We start from the raw sequence: 23,076 nt of genomic DNA, 5'->3' as shown, positions 1-23,076 counted from the left end.
GGGGCGGCGGGGCGCCGGGGGGCGGGGGCGCCGGGGGGCGGGGCTGGACGACTACGGCGCCTGCCGAGGGCTAAAAAAGCTCTGGGCCCGGAGGGCGGGGCCTAGCTCGGGAGTGGGCGGGGATAACTGGTTGGGATCCAAACGCCGCTCAGAGGCCGCGTGGAGGGAGGAGCGCGCCTTCTCCAGAGGTGGAACCGGCCTTGGAGCGCCGGAACCTTAGGTCTGCACCCCTTGGTTGCCGGCCGGCACTTACGGCTGTACTCTTTCCCCGAGCCTGGAGACTTAGCGAACAGGTAATTGAGGAGGCAGTCGAGGGCTTGGGAGGAGTTGGGGGTGTGAGTGGGGGGAGTAGTTAAAGGGGCACGTGGAGAAGGTGGGGGGAAGTCAACCCTCTGGGTTGAGGGTTGTTGGAAGATAGCTTTTAGCTCCCCTTCTCCTAATCCCTTCGCACTTTTACAAAATCGTAGTTTCGACGGTTTACCTAGTCTATACTTCTTAGGACTGTTTGCGGCGAGTTAGAAGGGAATTGATGCTCTTACTGATGATCAGTTTCAATGCCGACGGTGTGATGGGCTCAAACGCGAGTCATTGCCGCAGGCTTGCAGCTAAGGAAGGATATTCAGTTTGTTTTCTTAACTGTTAGCACTTTATCCTGTATCTCAGGGAGGGATGTTGTTGATAAGGTTTTTCTTCTCTTCTAAAAGAATTATATATTCGTTCCCCTGCCTTCCCTTGTTTTTGTTGAGTTTGTCCGCTCTTGGAAGAGACCAAAGAAAGTTGGTAGAGATAGACTAAACTAAAGAGAGGTGGAAGCAGCCGCACCTTGAGAAGACAGGAAAAGTGGATAATGACATGGGTGTGGCCCCACCAGCCGCAGAGATCACCCCCACTAATAACACCAGGTTCCTCCTGTCCCCATCCCGCATCTTCTCGCTGTTGAAACACCCATTTAGGTTTCAGAAATTCCTTTGAGAACTTGACTAACCTCCCTGCTCAGCCAGGAAAAATTATGAAGACTCATGAGACAGCATTATGAAAGATAATTATGAAAACACTTACTGTGGCAGCCTCTAATAAGCCTTCCTAGAGGGAGAGGTGTATTCTCCTCCCCTACAGTTAAGTCTGGGATGAGGATGTAGCCTTTCTGAATATTTGCCTAACCTAGTTAGAATTTATCCAGACATTCAGTTCTGCAAACTAGGTGATGTGTAAAACTACAGATTTTTTTTTTTTTTAAGATCACAATCTGGGTTCTCAAGGAATTTGAAGGAAGAGAATATTTGCACACAAATGTTGGCAATATAAAGCAATTGAGATATTTCCCCAGAGGAAGTTAAAAACTAGGTTCTATGACAATATGCATGGAAGGAACTGTTTTGGAGTAGCAATTTGAGCTGGCCTTAAAAGACCACTGTTGGTTAGCACGATCTCAGCAGGGACATACAGACCTCTCTATGATTTTATTTTTCCTCTAGTCAAAGGGAGGTGAATTGGAGTGATATCCTTACCAGGCTATGAGCTCAGCAATAATTCTCCCAATTTTTATTGGACTTTTGCCAGGCTCTGGTTAGTAATAGGACACGAAAAGGTGAATGAGTCTTCAAAGAGGCCTTTCACACTTACAGATCCTTCTGCTTGTACACTTTCCTCTATATATCCTTTCCTAGTTCTCAGCATGGCTTTTTCCTTCTCTGTGTCAGGTTTGTGTTCAAATATTACAAGATACTGGAGAACTTCTTTATCCAGTCTTTCTATAATAGCACCCATGTTTCCTGCTTTTTTTTTTTCATAGCACTGATCACTACCTGACACTTTCTATAAAGTACATTTCCCCCCCCCCCCATTTCCCATAATAGACAGTGAGCACTATGAAAGCAGGGATTTTGTTTTGTTCACTATTCAAATTATGTAGAAGATGGTCTGACACAGAGGGTACTTAGTTAATACTTGAAGAGTGGATAATTGAAGAAATTACTGAGGAGACAGACAAGAACTGACAATTACAACATGATTTTTAAAAGGGCAATAAAAGCAGTGTGCATGCTATGTCACTTCAGTCATGACCACCTATGCGACCCTATGGACCACAGACTGTATGGACATAGGCTCCTCTGTCCATGGGTTTCTCCAGGCAAGAATACTAGACTGGGTTGCCATGCCCTCCTCCAGGGGATCTTCCCAGCCCAGGGATTGAACCCACATCTCTCATGTCTCCCTCATTGGCAGGCAGGTTCTTTGCCACTAGCAGCACCTGGGAAGCCCCCAAAGCGGTGTAGTACTTGGGAAACAGGAAAGAGGTAGGTTCTGCCCCCACTTAGGGTGGAGGAAATGGTAGAAGAGAAGTAGTATTTGCATAGTACTTTCAGTGATGATGGGGCTTGGTCAGGTGCACGTGGCATTCCAGGCAGAAGGAGCGCAACATGCGACAGCTGAAATAGCAGCATTGGGAGTGGTTAGAGCTGGGGTGGGAGAAGGCAATGGCACCCACTCCAGTACTCTTGCCTGGAAAATCCCATGGACGGAGGAGCCTGGTAGGCTGTAGTCCATGGGGTCGCAAAGAGTCGGACATGACTGAGCGACTTCACTTTCACTTTTCACTTTTATGCATTGGCGAAGGAAATGGCAACCCACTCCAGTGTTCTTGCCTGGAGAATCCCAGGGATGGGGTCGCACAGAGTCGGACACAACTGAAGTGACTTAGCAGCAATAGCAGAGCTGGGGTGGGAGGGTGCTGCAGTATGCAAGAGGTGGAAAGTTAGACACCAAAGTTCTGTTAGTTTAGAGGATGATACATTAAGGTTTGTGTTCAAGAAAGATGACTGGAGAATGGGTTGAAAGGATGAGTCTAGCCTTTAGAGGGGCTTCCCAGGTGGATAAGTGGTAAAAAATCTGCCTGCCAATGCAGAGACGTGGCTTCAATCCCTGGGCCAGGAAGATCCCCTGGAGGAGGAAATGGTAACCCACTCCAGTATTCTTGCCTGGGAAATTCCATGGACAGAGACACCTGGAGGGCTACAATCCATGGGGTCGTGAAGAGTCAGACATGACTAAGCGATTGAGTATGCACAGGCAGCCATGAGAAGTTTACTAGTTCTGTATTAGAGATCCAGTCAAGAGATGGTGAAGCCCTGAACCAAGGCAGAAGTAAAGAAAGGCAGACTTGTAAGAAGGGACACAGAGCTGATTGTCTTCTATGGTTAGATGAGGGAATCAAGGGAGATGGAGACAAGGTCAGCATGACTATTAGTTTCTAATTAGGGTAATTTAGGTGTCATTCATCAGGAAAGATGCTGTGACCTGGCTTTCAGTGCCTCTCCTAGGTTCCATTCCTGCTTATATCTGTTTGTGTATTATTCACCTTGGTAATATGTGCAGGAAACTTAACCTTGTGAGATGTGGAACACAGCACATTTAAGCCACAATTATAACTCACAAAATGCTAGAGTGAGGAGGAGCTTCAGAGATGAGCTCAATCTCTGCCACAAGGTTGTTTCTGTTATTAATTAGCATAGGCTTTCGCAGGTCAGCTCCTGGATGCTTGAACTGCTCCCATGAAGCTCTCTCAGAACAATTTTGAATATGAATTTTCAGGAGGCATCCCAAAAAGGAAGGGTAGTCCATCTGATTTTACATCTTTCAATCCAATCTATTTTGCCTTTACTATTTCAGTTCATTGTAAAGATTAAAGATATTGCTGGGATTTGAAAGGTCTTCAGCTAACCTCAAGTATGCTACAGGCAGCCTAATATAAATATAAGGACAATGGAAAGGTAACCTGAACTTTTAACCCAGTCCTGACTTTGTTAGGAATTAGCTCTGTCTTTAAGCACCCCATTGACCTTTCAGTGCCTCACTTTCCTATATAATGGGAAGTTCAGTCTGAAGCCATGGTTCTTAATTTCGATTACACATTGGAGTCTCCTGGGATGCTTTAAAAAGTCCTACTGCCTCTGCCTTTCTAAATCCAGCTTGAACATCTGGTTTCATTGTTCTGGGGTGGTGTCTGAGGCTTTTTCTTTTTCTTTATGTTGTTGTTTGTTTAAATGTCCTGATGATTCCAGTGTACAGCCAGGTCCCAAACCGCTTCCAGAAGATAACAAACAAAAACAAAAATTCTTAATAGTGGGCTGAATAAGTTGTATTTCTGTGGGTTAATTAGTTCACCATTAGTTCAGTTCACTGGCTTAGTCGTGTCTGACTCTTTGCAACACCGTGGACTGCAGCACACCATGCTTCCCTGTCCTTTACCAACTCCCGGAGTTTACTCAAACTCATGTCCATTGAGTCGGTGATGTTATCCAACCATCTCATCCTTTGTCGTCCCCTTCTCCTGCCTTCAATCTTTCCCAGCATCAGGGTCTTTTCTAGTGAGTCATTTCTTCGCATCAGGTGGCCAAAGTATTGGAGTTTCAGCTTCAGCATCAGTCCTTCCAGTGAATATTCAGGACTGATTTCCTATAGGATTGGCTGGTTTGATCCTTGCAATCCAAGGGACTCTCAAGAGTCTTCTCCAACACCACAGTTCAAAAGCATCAATTCTTTGGCGCTCAGCTTTCGTTATAGTCCAACTCTCACATCCATACATGACTTCTGGAAAAACCCTAGCCTTGACTAGACAGACCTTTGTTGGCAAAGTAATGTCTCTACTTTTTAATATGCTGTCTAGGTTTGTAATAGCTTTTGTTTCAAGGAGCAAGCATCTTTTAATTTCATGGCTGCAGTCACCATCTGCAGTGAGTTTGGAGCCCAAAAAAATAAAGTCTGCCACTGTTTCTCCATCTATTTGCTATGAAGTGATGGGACCAGATGTCATGATCTTATTTTTCTGAATGTTGAGTTTTAAGCCAACTTTTTGACTCTCCTCTTTCACTTTCATCAAGAGGCTCTTTAGTTCTTCACTTTTTGCCATAAGGGTAGTGTCATCTCCATATCTGAGGTTATTGATATTTCTCCCAGCAGTCTCGATTCCAGCTTGTGCTTCCTCCAGCCCAGGGTTTCTGATGATGCACACTGCACATAAGTTAAATAAGCAGGGTGACAATATACAGCCTTGACATACTCCTTTTCCTATTTGGAACCAGTCTGTTGTTCCATGTCCAATTCTAACTGTTGCTTCCTGACCTGCATAAGATTTCTCAAGAGGCAGGTCAGATGGTCTGGTATTCCCATCTCTTAAAGAATTTTCTAGTTTGTTGTGATCCACACAAAGGCTTTGGCATAATCAATAAAGCAGAAATAGATATTTTTCTGGAACTCTCTCGCTTTTTTGATGATCTAGCGGATGTTAGCAATTTGATCTCTGGTTCCTCTGCCTTTCTAAATCCAGCTTGAACATCTGGAAGTTCACGGTTCATGCACTGCTGAAGCCTGGCTTGGAGAATCTTGAGCATTACTTTACTAGCGTGTGAGATGAGTGCAATTGTGCGGTAGTTTGAACATTCTTTGGCATTGCCTTTCTTTGGGATATGAATGAAAACTGACCTTTTCCAGTCCTGTGGCCGCTGCTAGTTTCCAAATTTGTTGGCATGTTGAATGCAGCACTTTCACAGCATCATCTTTTAGGATTTGCAATAGCTCAACTGGAATTCCATCACCTCCACTAGCTTTGTTCATAGTGATGGCCCACTTGACTTTGCATTCCAGGATGTCTGGCTTTAGATGAATGATCACACCATTGTGGTTATCTGGGTCCTGAATATCTTTTTTGTATAGTTCTTCTGTGTATTCTTGCCACCTTTTCTTAATATCTTCTACTTCTGTTGGGTCCCTGCCATTTCTGTCCTTTATTGAGCCCATCTTTGCATGAAATGTTCCCTTGGTAGCTCTGATTTTCTTGATGAAATCTATTGATGAGTCTGTCCCATTCTATTGTTTTCCTCTGTTCTTTGCATTGATCAATGAGGAAGGCTTTCTTATCTCTCCTTGCTATCCCTTGGAACTCTGCATTCAAATGCATATATCTTTCCTTTTCTCCTTTGCCTTTGACTTCTCGTCTTTTCTTAGCTATTTGTGAGGCCTCCTCAGACAACAATTTTGCCTTTTTGCATTTCTTTTTCTTGGGGATGGTCTTGATCACTGCTTCCTGTACAGTGTCCCAAACCTTCATCAGAAGTCCTTCAAACCTCCATCCATAGTTCTTCAGGCAGTCTAGCAGATCTATTTGAATCTATTTGTCACTTCCACTGTATAATCATAAGGGATTTGATTTAGGTCATACCTGAATGGTCTAGTGGTTTTCCCTACTTTATTCAATTGAAGCCTGAATTTTGCAATAAGGAATTCATGATCTGAGCCACAGTCAGTTCTTGGTCTTGTTTTTGCTGACTGTATAGAGTTTCTCCATCTTTGGCTGCAAAGAATATAATCAATCTGATTTTGGTGTTGACCATCTAGTGATGTCCATGTGTAGAGTCTTCTCTTGAGTTCTTGGAAGAGGGTGTTTGCTATGACCAGTGCGTTCTCTTTGAAAAACTCTGTTAGCCTTTGCCCCATTTCATTTTGTACTCCAAGGACAAATTCGCCTATTACTCCAGGTATCTCTTGACTTCCTACTTTTGCATTCCAGTCCAAATCAACCATAAGTCAATAAATAAGGAAACAACATTGATTATGAAACTGTTGCTGTATGCAGAGTATGCTGCTAAACAATGGGGGATATAAGATTTCTGGTGTTAATACATTTGAAGAAACAAAAAAATGGAAGTGAAACTCCTTTGGAAAAGATTCTTTTCCCAAAAGAGGCATTGTCCATATTTCTTCCAGAATTGAAGAAAGCAGCAACATATATCACCTCAGTTTTTGAAAATCCATGTATTTTAACAGGAGAATCTTTCCAAAAGCAAGGTGGGATGAACTGACAGTTGTGATGTTGAGCAAGTTAAACTGGATCTTAAGGTGAAAAGGGATGCAGCCAGACAAGGAGGAAGTGGTTTCCAGTGGAGCAAGTGCTAGTCAAGAAATGATTCCAGGCCAGTCAGTGCAACCATCATAAAAGGGCTCTCAATACTTGGAATAGCGAGTTTGGACTTAATTATCTAGCCAAGAGGGAAGAGAAGAGAAGCATTTAATCAGAATTATGCTTTAGAATGAATAGTGTGAGAGAATAAAATAAAAGGAAGAACAGGGGATACTACAAAATCTGCAGCCATCAAAAGTGAGGTGGAAAGAAGCCGAACTGAATTGTGGTAGAGAAAACGGAAAGGAAGGGACATTTTGAAGACAGATGATTGATTCTGATGGAGGGGTGAAACAGAATGATAAATCAATCCTGACTGACTCCAAAACTTCAAATGTTGGCGATTGGGGAAATAGCATACTGTGGATAGAAATAGGGACATTCTATATGAAAAGCGAACGAGTTACTATAGAAAGATGATCTCAGTATTTTAAGTTAAGATTGTTGTTGTTTAGTCTCTAAATTGTGTCCAGTTGGTTTGCAACCCTATGGACGATAGCCCGCCAGGCTCCTCTGTCTTTGGGGTTTCCCAGGCAAGAATACTGGAGTGGGTTGCCATTTCTTTCTCACAGGGAATCTTCCCAACCCAGAGATCCCAACCCATCTCCTGCACTGGCAGGTAGATTCTTTACCATTGAGCTGCCAGGGAAGCCCTGAGTTTAAGGTACTGTCCAAATACTCTTTGGTAGTAAGAAAATGGGATGAAATTCAGAAGAGAGGTTAATGGTAGAGGTAGTTGTGTGGAGGACATTATCAAATCCTGAGAGGGGGTATTTTTTCCAAAGATAAAGAGCAGAACTATAGATTGAACCTTAAGGAAATCCATATTTAGGAAGTTTTAAGAAGAGAAGTAGACAAAAACTGGTCTTGAGTTAGAAGAACCTGCGATCAGACTAAAGCCTGGAGAATAGACAGTTTCATAAGGATGGAGGCAATAATGAATGGTATGCCTTGGATATACCAGTTCCATCACTTCATGGCAAACAGATGGGGAAACAACGGAAACGGTGGCAGATTTTATTTTCTTGGGCTCCAAAATCACTGTGGACAGTGACTGCAACCATGAAATTAAAAGACGCTTGCTCCTTGGAAGGAAAGCTATGACAAATCTAGGCAGCATATTAAAAAGCTGAGACATCACTTTGCCAACAAAAGTTCATATAGTTAAAGCTATAGTTTTTCCAGTAGTCATATGCAGATGTGAGAGTAGGACCATAAAGAAGGCTGAGCACCAAAGAATTGATGCTTTTGAACTGTGGTGCTGGAGAAGACTCTTGAGAGTCTCTTGGCCACTAAGAAGATCAAACCAGTCAGTCCTAAAGGAAATCAACCCTGCATATTCATTGGAAGGGCTGATGCTGGAGCTTCAATACTTTGGCCACTTGATGTGAAGAGCGGATTCATTGGAAAAGACCCTAATGCTGGGAAAGATTGAAGGAAGAAGGAGAAGGGGACGACAGAGGATAAGATGGTTGGATGGCATCACTGACTTAGTGGACATGAGTGTGAGCAAACTCCAGGAGATAGTGACAGACAGGGAAGGCTGGCATGCTGCAGTGCATGGGGTTGCACAGAGTCAGACACGACTGAGCAGCTGAAAAACAACAGCATGCTTTTGAAGTCCAAGAGCGTGAACAAGGGGGAGTCCAGTGGGTTTTGCCACTGAGGACTGTTAGGGGCCTTCGCACTTCAGCATCTGCCTGAGTACCGTTCCCATCACAGTAAGATAAAAGGCAAACCTTCTGCCACAGCTCACACAGGGCTCCACAAGAGCTGGCCTTTGTCAGCCTCTCCTTGCTTCTCACCTGCATGAGCTTCTTGCTCCTCAGACACTGCATCTTGGGGCTTCCTCTCCTGCCCCTGTTCTGCCTTCTATCCATAGCCATCTTCAACTTCTTCCTCCACCTCAAAGCTCTCAGGCCCTCTACAGCACACCGCTCCGGTTTATTGTCCGCAGAAAGACTGCACTTGTGTGAAAAAGTCAGTACTGCACCTCTTTGTTATTCTTTACCCCCTTACTATGATTTATTTTTCTTCAGAGCTATATTAATTCCTATGGCTGCCACAAACTGGTTGACTGAAAAACAACAGAAATTTATTCTCTAATTTTTAGAGCCAGAAATCTGAAATCAAGGTATCAGCGGAGCTTGTTCCCTCTGGGGGCTCTGAGGGAGAATCTGTTCAGTGCGCCTCTTCCAGCTTCGGGTGGTTCCTGGCGCTCCTCAGTGTTCCTGGGTTGCAGCTACGGCACTCCAGTCTGAGCTCCCATCTTCACGCAGTGTTTCCCCCGGGTGCCTCTCTCTGCCGAAACACCCCCGTTATAAGGATGCCAGTCACTAGGAGAGGGCTCCCCTTTATCTTGTATCAAAGTGAAGTGAAAGTGAAAGTCGCTCAGTCATGTCCGACTCTTTGCGACCCCATGGACTATACAGCCCATGGAATTCTCCAGGCCAGAAAACTGGAGTAGGTAGCCTTTCCCTTCTCCAGGGGATCTTCCCAACCCAGGGATCAAACCCAGGTCTGCTCCGTTGCAGGTGGATTCTTTACCAGCTGAGCCACAAGGGAAGCCCAAGAATACTGGAGTGGGTAGCCTATCCCTTCTCCAGAGGATCTTCCCAGCCCAGGAATTGAACCGGGGTTTCTTGCATTGCAAGAGGATTCTTTACCAACTGAGCTATTAGGGAAGCCCAGCCTCCTATGACCTCATGTTAATTTGATTACATCTCAAAAGACTTTATTTACAAACAAGGAAGGTCATATTCACAGGTACGGGGGCTGGGGGAGGACATAATTCAGCCCACTACAGGAGCACATAACATTACGTTACATACTCATGGCTGTCCATCCACCGAAACATAAGCTGTGAAGGCGGAGACTTGGTTTTGCTGAGTGCTCACTGAATGCCTGGAATGCTCAATGTTAGCTGAATGAAACTGGCCCACATGAAGTAGAGGATGATTTTGATAATGAGAAAATGGGGAAAGCTGATTAAAAAAAAAATAAAAAACTCTTCATTCAAGCAGTTTAGCAGGATGAAAAAAGACCACAGAAATGGCTTAATCAACTTAAGGGATTTCAAGGGATTCAAACAGTGAAGCTTAGGCCATAACTTGTGAGTCTGTTTTGCCAAGAGACTGTTACCAGAGTCCAGCCATTGCCTCCCAGTTCTGCAGGAGAAGAGAATGAATTCAGCAACTTCTCCAGATATGAGAACTGACTCATGATAACCAAACTAGAAAGAAATGGATTTCTAGGCCAGAATGCCATGTAATTATTAAGGGTGTCTCAAGAGTTAGGATTGATTTTTCTGCCAAGGGCAGTACATTCACTAATGATAATCAAGTTTATACACCCAAAGGTTTCTTAATAAATATGAAACTTTAGAGTCAGCAGAATTTGATAGTTCTCAGGAGATACTCCATCAAGTAATGACAGCTGATATACTCTCTTTTTAGGTGGGTTTTCCTCAGAGTGAAGGTGTGAGTTCTTGTTCAGTTACTCAGTCACGTCCAGCTCTTTGCAATATGGACTGCAGCTTGCCAGGCTTCCCTGTCCTTCACCATCTCCTGGAGTTTGCTCAGACTCTAGTACACTCTTGCCATCCAACTGTATCATCCTCTGTGGACCCCTTCTCCTCCTGCCTTCGATCTTTCCCAGCATCAGGTCTTTTCCAATGAGTTGGCGTTTCGCATCCGGTGGCCAAAGTATTGGAGTTTCAGATTCAGCATCAGTCTTTCCAGTGCTCAGCAATTTTCATATTTGGGAGACCTGCTTTCTACAGGCTCAGCGTATGTTTTAGTGACTCAGCAATTGAAACAAGGCCATTTGTATATTTTCCCTCTCTTAGTGTGGACAACCAGATATTAAAATAAGTATCTTTTCTATATAAGTTGTATTTCACAGTAACTAGTAGATGAGGGGAATTGATTACTGGTGGGATTCTAGTTAAGAAAGAAATGATAAAATTTATTTATCACCACATTATAATCTGTAGTGAACTTGTGTATCTAGGATATGATCATCAATACTTGCATTTTTAAAAATCATTAAGTGAAAGCTGATTTCACATTACAGTTGACTCCAAACAACACAAATTTAAATTACATGGGTCCACTTATCTTTGGACTTTTTTTTTTCAATTTTATACTGGACAAAAACAGACTGACAGGACATGACCCCAATGACCAGAGAACATTCCTGAAAGAGACTTATATGCATCATGTGATGCAGTAGGAAAAACAGCATCTCTTTTGATGCAGTAGGAAAGACAACATCTCTTTTGAGTATTTTTGTAAAAAATCAAACCCAAATTTGAATAAGCCTCTAGTCCATCTGTTTATAGAAAATACAGGGAGTAGAGGAATGTGTTAAACCACGTCTCGTGTATGCAATCATTGAAATCCACAGTATGTAAAATTGTCCACCCCTCCTACTCTCAAAGTGTGGTCTGCAAACCAGTAACACTGCTGTCTTCAGAGAGCTTGTTAGAAATGCTGATCCTCAGGCCTCATCCTTGGCCAGCTGGTTCATATTCTGCTTTTTGACAAGATTTCTGAGTAATCTGCACATGCCTTAGGGTTGAAGTTGAAGAAGCATGTAGCGGATAGTGACCTGGTTTCCTCAACGCATAAATGGTTAGGGAAAAAAGGGAGGTGACTGTTACAGTGGTATGGAGGACCTATTCTTGCTTTCTTGGACTTAGAGAGTTGAATGATACTCGGTATCATCATTGGGAGAAAGATTTAAAGAATGTGCATTATAATCTTCACTACAGTCCAATGAGTTATAGTGAAAGGGCCCTAGTGTAGGAATCCTGTTTTCACACTACAGTTGACTCTGAACAACACAGTTTGAATTACGTGGATCCTCTTAATATGTGGATTTTTTTTCTAGTGGAAAACTAACACTACACAAACTGAGGTTAGTTGAATTTGAGAATAGAAAACCATGGATTCAGAGGGTTGACTGTAAAATTATACACGGATTTTTGACTGCATGGGGTGGTCAGTGCCCCTAACCCCATGTTGTTCAAGCATCAACTATATAGAATAATCATGTTTCAGATGACTCAGAAATTCAGTACAACTTAAGAATGATATTGTTCTCTAATAATGGTAACTTTATCCCTAAAGTTACAGAGTACAGATTTATCTTTAACAATTTTTTCTGCTTGGACAGACCTGTTCAAAGTCTTATGAGTCCATTCCCGTTTCTAAAAGGAGGACTTTGGACTAGATCTCAAGGATTCTTTCTGACACTCAGATTTTGGGATAAACAAATCATTTAAACATTTAAAGTATGTATGACTGCTGATAGACTTGGAGCTGATTTGGAAAACAAGGTATCCCCGTTCGTCAGCACAGCCCCTACTGGTCCACATTTTTAATGCATATCTGAGATCCCACTGCAGAACCACAGAGTGTTGGGGAGAACTGCACCAGCTGACCGCACAGGGGTTGGGGCAGCATTGCAAAGAAACCCCAGCGTCAGCCCTCCAGCCAGAGTCTGTGTGAGGTCGTTGAGACCATCATCACCATACCTTCCAAGCATGACTAAGTAGGACATGTTTCAATTCAGTTCAGTTCAGTTGCTCAGTCATGTCTGACTCTTTGTGACCCCATGAATTGCAGCACGCCAGGCCTCCCTGTCCATCACCAACTCCCGGAGTCCACCCAAACTCATGTCCATCGAGTCAGTGATGCCATCCAGCCATCTCATCCTCTGTCGTCACCTTCTCCTCTTGACCCCAATCCCTCCCAGCATCAGGGTCTTTTCCAATGAGTCAGCTCTTCACATCAGGTGGCCAAAGTATTGGAGTTTCAGCTTCAGCATCAGTCCTTCCAGTGAACACCCAGGACTGATCTCCTTTAGGATGGACTGGTTGGATCTCCTTGCAGTCCAAGGGACTCTCAAGAGTCTTCTCCAACACCACAGTTCAGAAGCATCAATTCTTCGGCTCTCAGCTTTCTTCACAGTACAACTCTCACATCCATACATGACCACTGGAAAACCCATAGCCTTGACCAGACAGACGTTTGTTGGCAAAGTAGTGTCTCTGCTTTTTAATATGCTATCTAGGTTGGTCATAACTTTCCTTCCAAGGAGTAAGCGTCTTTTAATTTCATGGCTGCAGTCACCATCCACAGTGATTTTGGAGCCCCCAAAAATAAAGTCTGACACTGTTTCCACTGTTTCCCCATCTATTTCCCATGAAGTGATGGGACCAGATGCCATGATCTTAGTCTTCTGAATGTTGGGCTTTAAGCCAACTTTTTCACTCTCCTCTTTCACCTTCATCAGGAGGCTTTTTAGTTCCTCTTCACTTTCTGCCATAAGGGTGGTTGTCATCTGCACATCTGAGGTTATTGATATTTCTCCCGGCAATCTTGATTCCAGCTTGTGCTTCTTCCAGCCCAGCGTTTCTCATGATGTACTCTGCATTAAGTTAAATAAGCAGGGTGACAATATACAGCCTTGATGTACTCCTTTTCCTATTTGGAACCAGTCTGTTGTTCCATGTCCAGTTCTAACTGTTGCTTCCTGACCTGCATGCAGGTTTCTCAAGAGGCAGGTCAGGTGGTCTGGTATTCCCATCTCTTTCAGAATTTTCCACAGTTTATTGTGATCCACACTGCCAAGGTCTTTGGCATAGTCAATAAAGCAGACATAGATATTTTTCTGGAACTTTCTTTCTTTTTCGATGATCCAGCGGATGTTGGTAATTTGATCTCTGGTTCCTCTGCTTTTTCTAAAACCAGCTTGAACATCTGGAATTTCATGGTTCATGTATTGCTGAAGCCTGGCTTGGAGAATTTTGAGCATTACTTTACTAAGGACATGTTTAGAAATCAGTTTATCCCGTATTTGTTTCTTTACAACTTTTGCTTTCCAGAAGTGTTTTAAATGAGCCATGCTACTTAAGGGGTGGAGTATATTTTGCTTTCATTTTTCTTGCAATTCCATGAAACCTAAACATTAATAGTGTCTTAATTTGTCTGCTTTTTCTGGTATAACTAGTTCCAATGGCTGGGAATAAAGGAAGAGGACGTGCTGCTTATACATTTAACATTGAAGCTGTTGGATTTAGCAGAGGTGAAAAGTTACCTGATGTTGTATTGAAACCACCCCCACTATTTCCTGTAAGTACATTTAACAGCAGAATTCTCACAGGGTGCGTCTCATGTTTCAGAGAGAATTTAAATACTGTGTAAGACTTGAATATATGATATCATTATGATATCCTAAACTGTAAGAAAGTAAAAGAGATGGTCACTTACCTTTAATTTAAATATTTCCACTGTTTTTTTCTGAAACATTTCTAATTTTCAGATTGCTTTCTTAAAATGCAAAAAACTATATATATTTTTTCCCTGAATAAATTCAGTATTTTGTGACCAAGAATTTTTCTTTTAATTCTTGTGTCTTATAATGCTGTTATTGATATATTTCAATATTAAAATAATATTTTTAAAAGTAAAGTTAGATTTTATAGTTGTCCTCACATCCCATTTTGTAATGACTTTATTCTCATCTTTTATCTATAGAATTTAATTCTGCTCCCTAGTATACCACTTGGCCTTTTTTTTTTTTTTTTTTTTTTTTTTTTTTGCTTTTTTCCTTATTTTATTAAAGTAAATTTTAATTTTGTTACTGTTTTTCAAAATATAAGCATTTCTACTACATTTAGTATTGCTTTTAAATTTAATTATGCTGTAAACTTAATTGATATAATTTTTAATCAAATGCTTGACTTTATATTTAGTTTAAAACTTAAGCTTACATTTCCAGATGCACATGTGCTGTGGTACAAAATATGAAAAAGTCATAAATAACCAAATACTCCTTCCAGGAATCTTTTCCCTCTTTCAAAAGGAAACGTCCTTTGTTGAAAGATTTATATAAGTAGAGGATGCTGAACAGATGTTCTTGGGATCTAGAACATCTCACATGGGGAGTGTCTACTTTTTTACCCTTGATATTTTGCCTTTCTGATATTCAGTGCAGCCTAAAAACAAAGGTAAATGTCTCAGGTATAGACATAGTGTCACTTTATATTGATTTCCTTTTAAAACAGCTCTTCTTCATGTGTGAGATTACTTCTAAAGCTTGGGAATATTAGTACATACTATTGTTTTCTACAGGGAATAAAATTTATTCCTGGCTAAAAGGCTCTGTCTGATCTGGCTTTCTTCTGTCTCTCTGACCGTTTTCCCACCACTGTCTTCATTCCTTAGCCGTGGTGGTCTCCTTTTTCCCTTAGGCATTTTCCCCTGTTAGTTTCCCTGCTAGAGCCATTGGTCTCCCCATTTCTTTGTATGGATGGCTTCATATTCTTATCCAGATTTCTGCTCAAAGATAACTCACCCAAGAGATCATGCATGCTTACTGGATAGACCAGCCATTTGCAATCTCCATGGACTCTGTCGGTCACTCTTTCCTCTTCCTGGCTTTAGTCCTTCTGTCACTTACCACTATCTGAAATTGTGTATTACCTCATTTGTTTACTTATTTTTCTCCCCTAGAGTATAAGTTCCACACAGGCAGAAAGTTTGACTAGTTCATCATGATATCTCCTGTTGTATTATAAATATATATGCATTCATAATACATATGTGTGTATACATGTAATTCTTAACAATTGAAAATAATAGGTTCAAATTTCTGCTTTGCCACTTTTGTGTTATATAGACTTACAGATTATTCACGTCTCAGCTTCCTCACTATAAAAGAGGAATTATTGATACTTTAGATGAATTCATGAGTTCTTAATATTGAGTACATCCAGGTTGTAGTAACCACTTGTTAAATAGTAGCTGCTACTACTTTTTTTTAATGCTACTGCTCCTACTAATACCACCATGGCTAACAGGAAACCACCATAGTAGGAGACTAAAGCAGCTGCTTTTATCTGGGTGCTTTGATTTTTAAAATACGGAATCACAGTCATCAGACTATATAGCAAATGACTGTTGGTGTGATCAGTAGAAAAATTAGGCAAGTAGGAAAATTAAGTATCTTTTCTACGTATAAAGTAAGAGCAAAATAGGAGATGGGTGGAAAGGTTTAATTGATAATAAAAGCTCAAAATATTTTAAGTTGGTGGTAAAACTTAATGCCTATAAAATGTGGTTTTTCAGTAAAACTGACATTTTTTCAGAACATAGACAAAAGGGATATTAAAATGTTTCATTTATTTTGAAAAAAATTGCCTCTTAATGTAAACAGGATACAGACTACAAGCCAGTGCCACTAAAAACAGGAGAGAGTGAAGATTATGTGCTTGCCTTGAAACAAGAGTTAAGAGAAACTGTGAAGAGAATGCCTTATTTTGTAGAAACACCTGAAGAAAAACAAGGTGCGTATTGGACTCCGATTATGTGATTCACTGTCTACAGATAAAATAGTGTTTCACCGTAAGATATATGATCTTTAATGCTGATTGATTTGATGTAGTCAGAAATTATCAACTACCTTGAAAAAGCATATTTGCGTTGACTTAGCGGAAATTATATTTTAAACTTTTTGATACTTTTAAGATTACCTTTCAAAATAAAAGTGTTATATGTTCAGTGAAATTTATGAAAACAGAAATATTAAGAAAGTGAAAATCACCCTGGAACTTCCCTGGTGGTCCAGTGGTTAAGGCTCAGCGCTTCCAATGCAGTCCCATGCAGGAGGCGTGGGTTTGACGCCTGGTCAGGGAACTAAGATCCCACATGCTGTGCAGAGTGGCAAAAAAAAAAATCACCTTTATTCCTTCTGTCTAGAGAACTACTGATATTATATATTCCAAATTCTTCTTCTATGTGTATATCCTTTTACAAAATTGGATTCATGTTACTTTGTATCTTCCTTTTTTCCTCAATAGCATAGTATTAGCATTGGCACATATTCTTTTTTTTTTAATTAATCTGTACTGGAGTATAGTTGGTGTACAATGTTGTGTTAGGTTCTGCTCTACAGGAAATGAATCAGTTATACTTATATCCACTGTGTTTTAGACTCTGTCCCCGTATGGGTCATTACAGAATACTGAGTAAAGTTCCCTATGCTATACAATAGGTCCTTATTAGTTACCTGTTTTATTCACTTATTCTTAGAATATATGATTTTTGATGACTGCATGGTAGTCCATTGTGTGGCTATAATGTTATTCATTGTAACTAGTTCCCTGCTGTTAGATTTAAGATTGTTTTTAGTTTTTTTGCTCATATGTATAATGCTGTGATTTTTATCCTTATACATAAATCTTTGAAGCAGGTCTCTGTTTATTTAATATTTTGGTTAAAATTTTTGAAAGCCTTGACTATATTTTGACTCACCATTTATATCAAATATAAAATGTAAAAGATGTCTTCATTCATTATGCCAAGGACAGAGAGGAGAAATTGTAGTTGAAGAAGGCTTGACAGTCTCAGACTGAAAGTGAAGTGGTTTCAGACGAAGGGAACACATTCCTGAGTAGTTATTTAGCACAGTAGAACTATATTGATTTTTAGTTTCTGCCCTTGAATGTTGAAATTAGAGAGATCGATATCATCCTTGAGTTCTCAAAACAACATCATTAAAACATGAGAAATTCCTTTAGTGTCATCTCATTCCATTAGTATTAAAAATGCATACCCTTTCCCTCTTTCTAAAAGACTTAGAATTGGATAAGAATCAAAAAGGAAGTCTTATATAGTAAGACCACATGTGCTTATAATTGTAAGAAGCATTTTAGACAGGTTTATTTAATTTTTCAAAAGAAAGCTGCTTGAAGTTACCTCAGAAGTACTGAATTTTTTTACTTTCATGATTATGTCACTTGCTTTTATCTGAGTTTAAAAATGAAATTAAAGCTCATTTTAAAGATTTAAATAAGTAAGATTAAGTGAACTAATAAATATCCATTTTTATTGAAAAAATAATAGTGTAGGGTATACTTTAGCCTTTTTAAAATTAGTCTCTAGACTATGGGACATACATACTTAACCAAATGTAACTGTTAGTAAAGTACACATCTAATTTAAAAGCACATCATACCGTGAAGACATTTATTTGAGTCATTTAGACCAGGAACATAATTTTGTTTCTGATTTCTGGAAGTAGCTGTCTTATACATGGGTCAAAAGGCTCTTTACCTTTTATAACTGCTTAATGAAGTATTTAAAAATATAAGGAATCATTTGCTACTGTTTCAGAAGAAAACTCTTGCATAGAATTTTCCAAATTGATCCAAGTATATTCTCTTCAAATATACTCATGTTTACCTCTCTTTCCTGATGTAATGTTTTATTAAAAAAAAAAAAACTGTGGTTAATACAGTATATACATATATGGTATGTATACATACATACATATGTATATATATACATACATACATATGTACATATATACATATACACATATGTGTACATATATATATACACATACATATATACATATATGGTCTTTCCTGATGGCTCAATGGTAAAGAATCCACCTGCCAATGAAGAAGACCTGGTTTCCATCCCTGGGTTGGGAAGATCTGGAGAAGGAAATGGCAGCCTTTCCAGTATATTTGCCTGGCAAATCCCATGGACAGAGGATCCTGGTGGTCTAGAGTCCATGGATTGCAAAAGAGTTGGACATGACTTAGTGACTAAACAACAACAACATACACATATATATGTGGATACAGGTTAGTATAATATATACTGTAGATACACATTATGCATGTGTATATACACATACTAATAGTGTGTATGTATACAAACCATGAGTGGGAAAGAATTGACTGGACTGAATAGAAGTACACAACTGTCACAGGAAGCCATATGGTAGGGAGTGTTCCATCACCATATCTTCACTACCCTTTCCCCATCACTGACTTCCTGTGTGCTTTAGGACAGAGCAACTTATGGACTAACAATGTAAAGAACTAAATCTCTGGAGACTTGAACAGGTAGGGTAGGAAATCTCTTGCTGATAATCAAGTGCCTGGTGGCTCAGGGGCATTGAGATTTTTCACAAAGAACCAAGGGCCCAGAATAAACATTTTTCATGTTGTTAGGTGTTCCAGGGTTAATTTTAGTGTTCTGAGGTAGAATTATAGAAGTGATTGGTGTTTTCTCTACAGTGAAATGTATTATTTTTATAATAAAGAGAAAAAAAATCAATGAATATTATTATTTTAATGAGTTTTAGCTCCAAAGGTACATAGAGAACATCTGGTCCAGTGGTTCCCAGCTCAGGTTCCTGGGCCACTGGGGTCCTATGAGCTAGAAACAGGAGTGACAGTGGTGATGGTTCTGTAAGCCGTTTTCAGAACTTCAAAACTTAATGGAAATCGTGCCTCTACCTACATTATGACCACAAGGTCTCTTATTGAATGAATGGAGTTTGTTTGGTTTATTAACTCTCACTATATGGTCATGGCCCACGAGACCTCATTTTAATTTTTTAGTTTCTTTTTTGGAGCATTTCTTACTATATGTAATGATTGATATTCATAACTTATTTTTTCATAGAGATCTTCCAAGGAACAAAGAGAACCTGCTTTAAAAGAGAAGAAAAGTTATTTTGTCTTAGCATTACCTGTATTAGCCCATTGGACCCTTTTGTAAATCTAAAGTACATTTTGGAATTTCAGTGATCTTACTTTTCTTGCATCTTGAAACATTTTTCTGCTTCATCATCATAGATATTATTTCATCATTTTTTATCAGTCTCTACTATGCTAGAAAAGACTAAAATATAAAAAATGGAAGAATGATGAAATTTCATAGAAGCATCATGCAGTACTGAAACAACTCATCACTGTTACATCATCCTTTAATTTTTTTATTGTGTTGGCTAAAGTATAACATTAATTTTTAAGATGATATAGAATAATTCTGGAGAGACTCCTGTCTGTATAGTTGTTTTGGTTTTGTTTAGCTTTCATAGAATACAATTTAGAATTCAGAAATTTTCATTTTCTACCCATAACTGCAGAGAAGAAAATTGGCAGAGAAGGATGTTTCAGTTACTAGACAAATCAGAAGAGGAATGCAAAGAGATAGAAAGGAGCCCCTTGAATTCTAATAATGCTGGTGAAAGGTTGTTGCTGAACGATAAGATGCCGTGATTCTTGGCCCACGGAGGAGACGAATTCAATCCGGGGCCAGAGACAAGGCTAGATCACTCAGAGCTTTTGTGTAATAAAGTTTTATTAAAGTATAGAGATAGAGAAAGCTTCTGACACAGGCATCAGAAGGAGGCAGAAAGAGCACCCCCCTGCTAGTCTTCAGCTGGATGTTATATAGTCACTAGCAGTCTGGTAATGAAAAGAAAGGAATGTCTTAAAACTCAGAATGGCACCAGGCCCCTCATCCATAAGATGCATTTTGGGATAATCTTGGCACCAGATGATTCATCCCAGGCCATAAAAGGATTGACTTGAATCTTGTAGAAGGGAAGATTACCATACAAATAGTTTCATTTACATAGATTAGGGGAACAATATCTGAGTATAACATACTGGTTTGTCAAGTAGGTTCTGAGTCATTAGGCAGAACTGACTTGAAGACAGAGTCTGGGGTAAATGCATAGTACATTGACATAGCTTAAGACAAACATTTCCATAAGAGAAATGTATTGGTTAACTCAAGGTTTGAGAATAGTTAGTTTCAGGTGAAACCAGGTATCATGGCAACACAGTATTTTAAGAGAAACCTTCTTTTAAATTTGAATAGAGAAGGAAAAAAATATCCCTAGTTTGTTTCCTCCTGCTGCTTTAAAAGAGATAAAAATGTCTGACACTTGCAGCCTATTTCCTCCATTTGGAGACCCCTGGCCTTCCTGCCTGTTACCCTCTCACTGGTGGAATTGATGGTATAAGGAAAGTCTCACACTGAGTCTTCAGATGACAGTATCCTAGATGAATTTTCTCAAACTTATCAATCAATAAGTAAACAGTGTCTCTCAAAAGAATGAAAAGGAAACATGGCGTTCTCATACAGTTAATTTTTGAAACAGACCTCATCACATAGTATTTTGTGGTAGGAACATGGACAATTCCATTTGCTAAAATGACATGTGACCATATTTTTTTCTTTTTTGTTGGTTTTTATGTACCAAATATTTGTTAACTAACTAGACAGCTGCTGAAAGCAAAGGCAAAGACAAAGATGACTGAAAGGAAATAGATTATGTACAAGTGAAACAATTTATTGGATTGATCATATTAATTGGTAATGATATATTTAATAATGAAAATGGCTGGGCCATCCTCTCTTCAACAGAAGTGTGAACCATAAAAGTTTTTTAAAGCATTACTTTTTGATGGTGCAAGTACAAGAAGAATTGGACATAATGATAAGCTAGATCATGTTAATAGAAATGTATTCGTAATCTAGAATCACTTGGGTGGTGTAGGTACGAGAAAAGCCAGAAGTAATATGTTAGAATTTATTAAAGATTTATTTGAAATCCAGAATCAGGATATATGAAATACTTATATTTATGGTTTGCACATGACAAACTCACAATGCACAGTTGATGCACACTTAGCTGTATTCAAAGGATGTTGCTCATTTTGGGTAAATATACCTTCAAAACCAAGAAAATAGTGGAATGTAAGTTTCAGTTTACTTAATGCTTATTAAAATTCCCAATAATTACTTTTCTTTCTTTTTAAATAACAGCTTTATTGAGATAGTGAAAGAAAGTGTTAATCACTCAGTCATGTCTGACTCTTTGTGACCCCATGGACTGTAGCCCATAACCTCCAGGCTCCTCTGTCCGTTGGATTCTCCAGGCAGGAATATCCTGGAGTGGGTTGTCATTCCCTTCTCCAGGAGATCTTCCCAATTCAGGGACTGAACCCAGGTTTCCCACTTTGCAGGCAGATTCTTTACCATCTAAGCCACCAGGGAAGCCTTATTGAGATAAAAATCCAGATATATAAAATTTACTTTTTACAGCATACAGTTCAGTCCCTTTGAGTGTACTCACAAAATTGTGCAACAGTACCATCTAATTTATAGAATTGGTTCATCATCCTGAGAAGAGACTCCCATACCCTTTAGAATCAACCCCTATTGTCCCCTCTCTGCCTCAGCCCTTGGTACCCTGTAATCTGCTTTGTCTGTTTTAGACATTTCATATAAATGGAATCTTAATGTGTATTCTTTTGTGACTGATGTCTTTCATTTAGCAGAATGGTCTCTGGGTCATACATAGTAAAGCATGTTATCAGTGTTTCATTACTTTTTATGGTTGAATAATATTCCATTATATGTATATACCACATTTTGTTCATTCATCAGTTGATGGACATTTGGGTCACTTCTACAGTGGGGTTTTCATGAATAATGCTACTATAAACGTTCACGTATGTGTTTTTGTGTACCATGTCACTTTTGTTGTATATCTAGGGTCAGATGGCAAGTTTTTATTTTACATTTTGAGGAACTGCCAACTATTTTCGAAAGTGGTTGCACCATTTTATATCACCTACAGTGTATGAGGGTTCCCGTTTGTCCACAGCCTTGTTAACGTTTATTGGTTCTAGCTGTCCAACTGGGTATAAAGTGGTAGCTCATTGTCATGCCATCCAACCATCTCATCCTCTGTCTCCTCCTGCCCTCAGTCTTTCCCAGCATCAGGGTCTTTTCCAGTGAGTTGGCTGTTTGCATCAGGTGGCCAAAGTATTGGAGCTTCAGCTTCAGCATCAGTCCTTCCAGTGAATATTCAGGGTTGATTTCCTTTAGGATGGACTGGTTGAATCTCCAACCTCACCTCCTCCTATCCTTTTCCCCACTGTCTTCCCCAGTGGGTTGTGAAAAGTGTCTCCCTGAGAAGACTAACTGATGTGTATATTAAATATTTGCTTACTTTATTAGAGGTAAGCAAACAGCCCTCCATCCTCACTTAGGTACTTAATACCTCCCAGTTACACAAGATTCAAAACTTGGGAGCTAGAGGCCAGTGTCACAAGAAGAAAAAAGATACATAGCCCTCCCCCCGCCCCCCCACCCCCGACTTTTTGTGTAAGTGGCTTCCTGACTTGCCTTTGGGCTTTTGTGAACATTCTCAGAGATGATTCAGATTATCTGGTACTGAGAACTTTAATTAGGATTTAGGTCTCTACTCACCCCCAGCCATTTATTCTCAGG

At 39.9% G+C, this 23,076-nt stretch overlaps 1 protein-coding gene across 5 annotated transcripts in view; it reads left to right on the top strand.

Moving 5' to 3' along the window:
• The window catches only part of POLR3G (RNA polymerase III subunit G), a 47,058-nt gene that overhangs the window by 652 nt on the left and 23,330 nt on the right, over positions 1-23,076 (top strand). For 4 of the 5 annotated variants that reach the window (XM_043464682.1, XM_043464681.1, XM_043464680.1 and 1 more), the window contains exons 1-3: positions 59-293; positions 13,973-14,094; positions 16,181-16,310. In XM_043464682.1, coding sequence (XP_043320617.1) covers positions 13,978-14,094; positions 16,181-16,310 — 247 coding nt within the window. In that variant the 5' untranslated portion in view covers positions 59-293; positions 13,973-13,977. Of the gene's footprint in view, positions 1-58; positions 294-13,972; positions 14,095-16,180; positions 16,311-23,076 lie in introns of those variants that run through there. The other variant, XM_043464679.1, reaches the window with a different exon arrangement.

The sequence above is a fragment of the Cervus canadensis genome, chromosome 4 (assembly GCF_019320065.1).
Source record: "Cervus canadensis isolate Bull #8, Minnesota chromosome 4, ASM1932006v1, whole genome shotgun sequence".
In the NCBI taxonomy this organism is placed as follows: Eukaryota; Metazoa; Chordata; class Mammalia; order Artiodactyla; family Cervidae; genus Cervus; species Cervus canadensis.
This window is presented reverse-complemented; position numbering and strand designations above follow the sequence as displayed.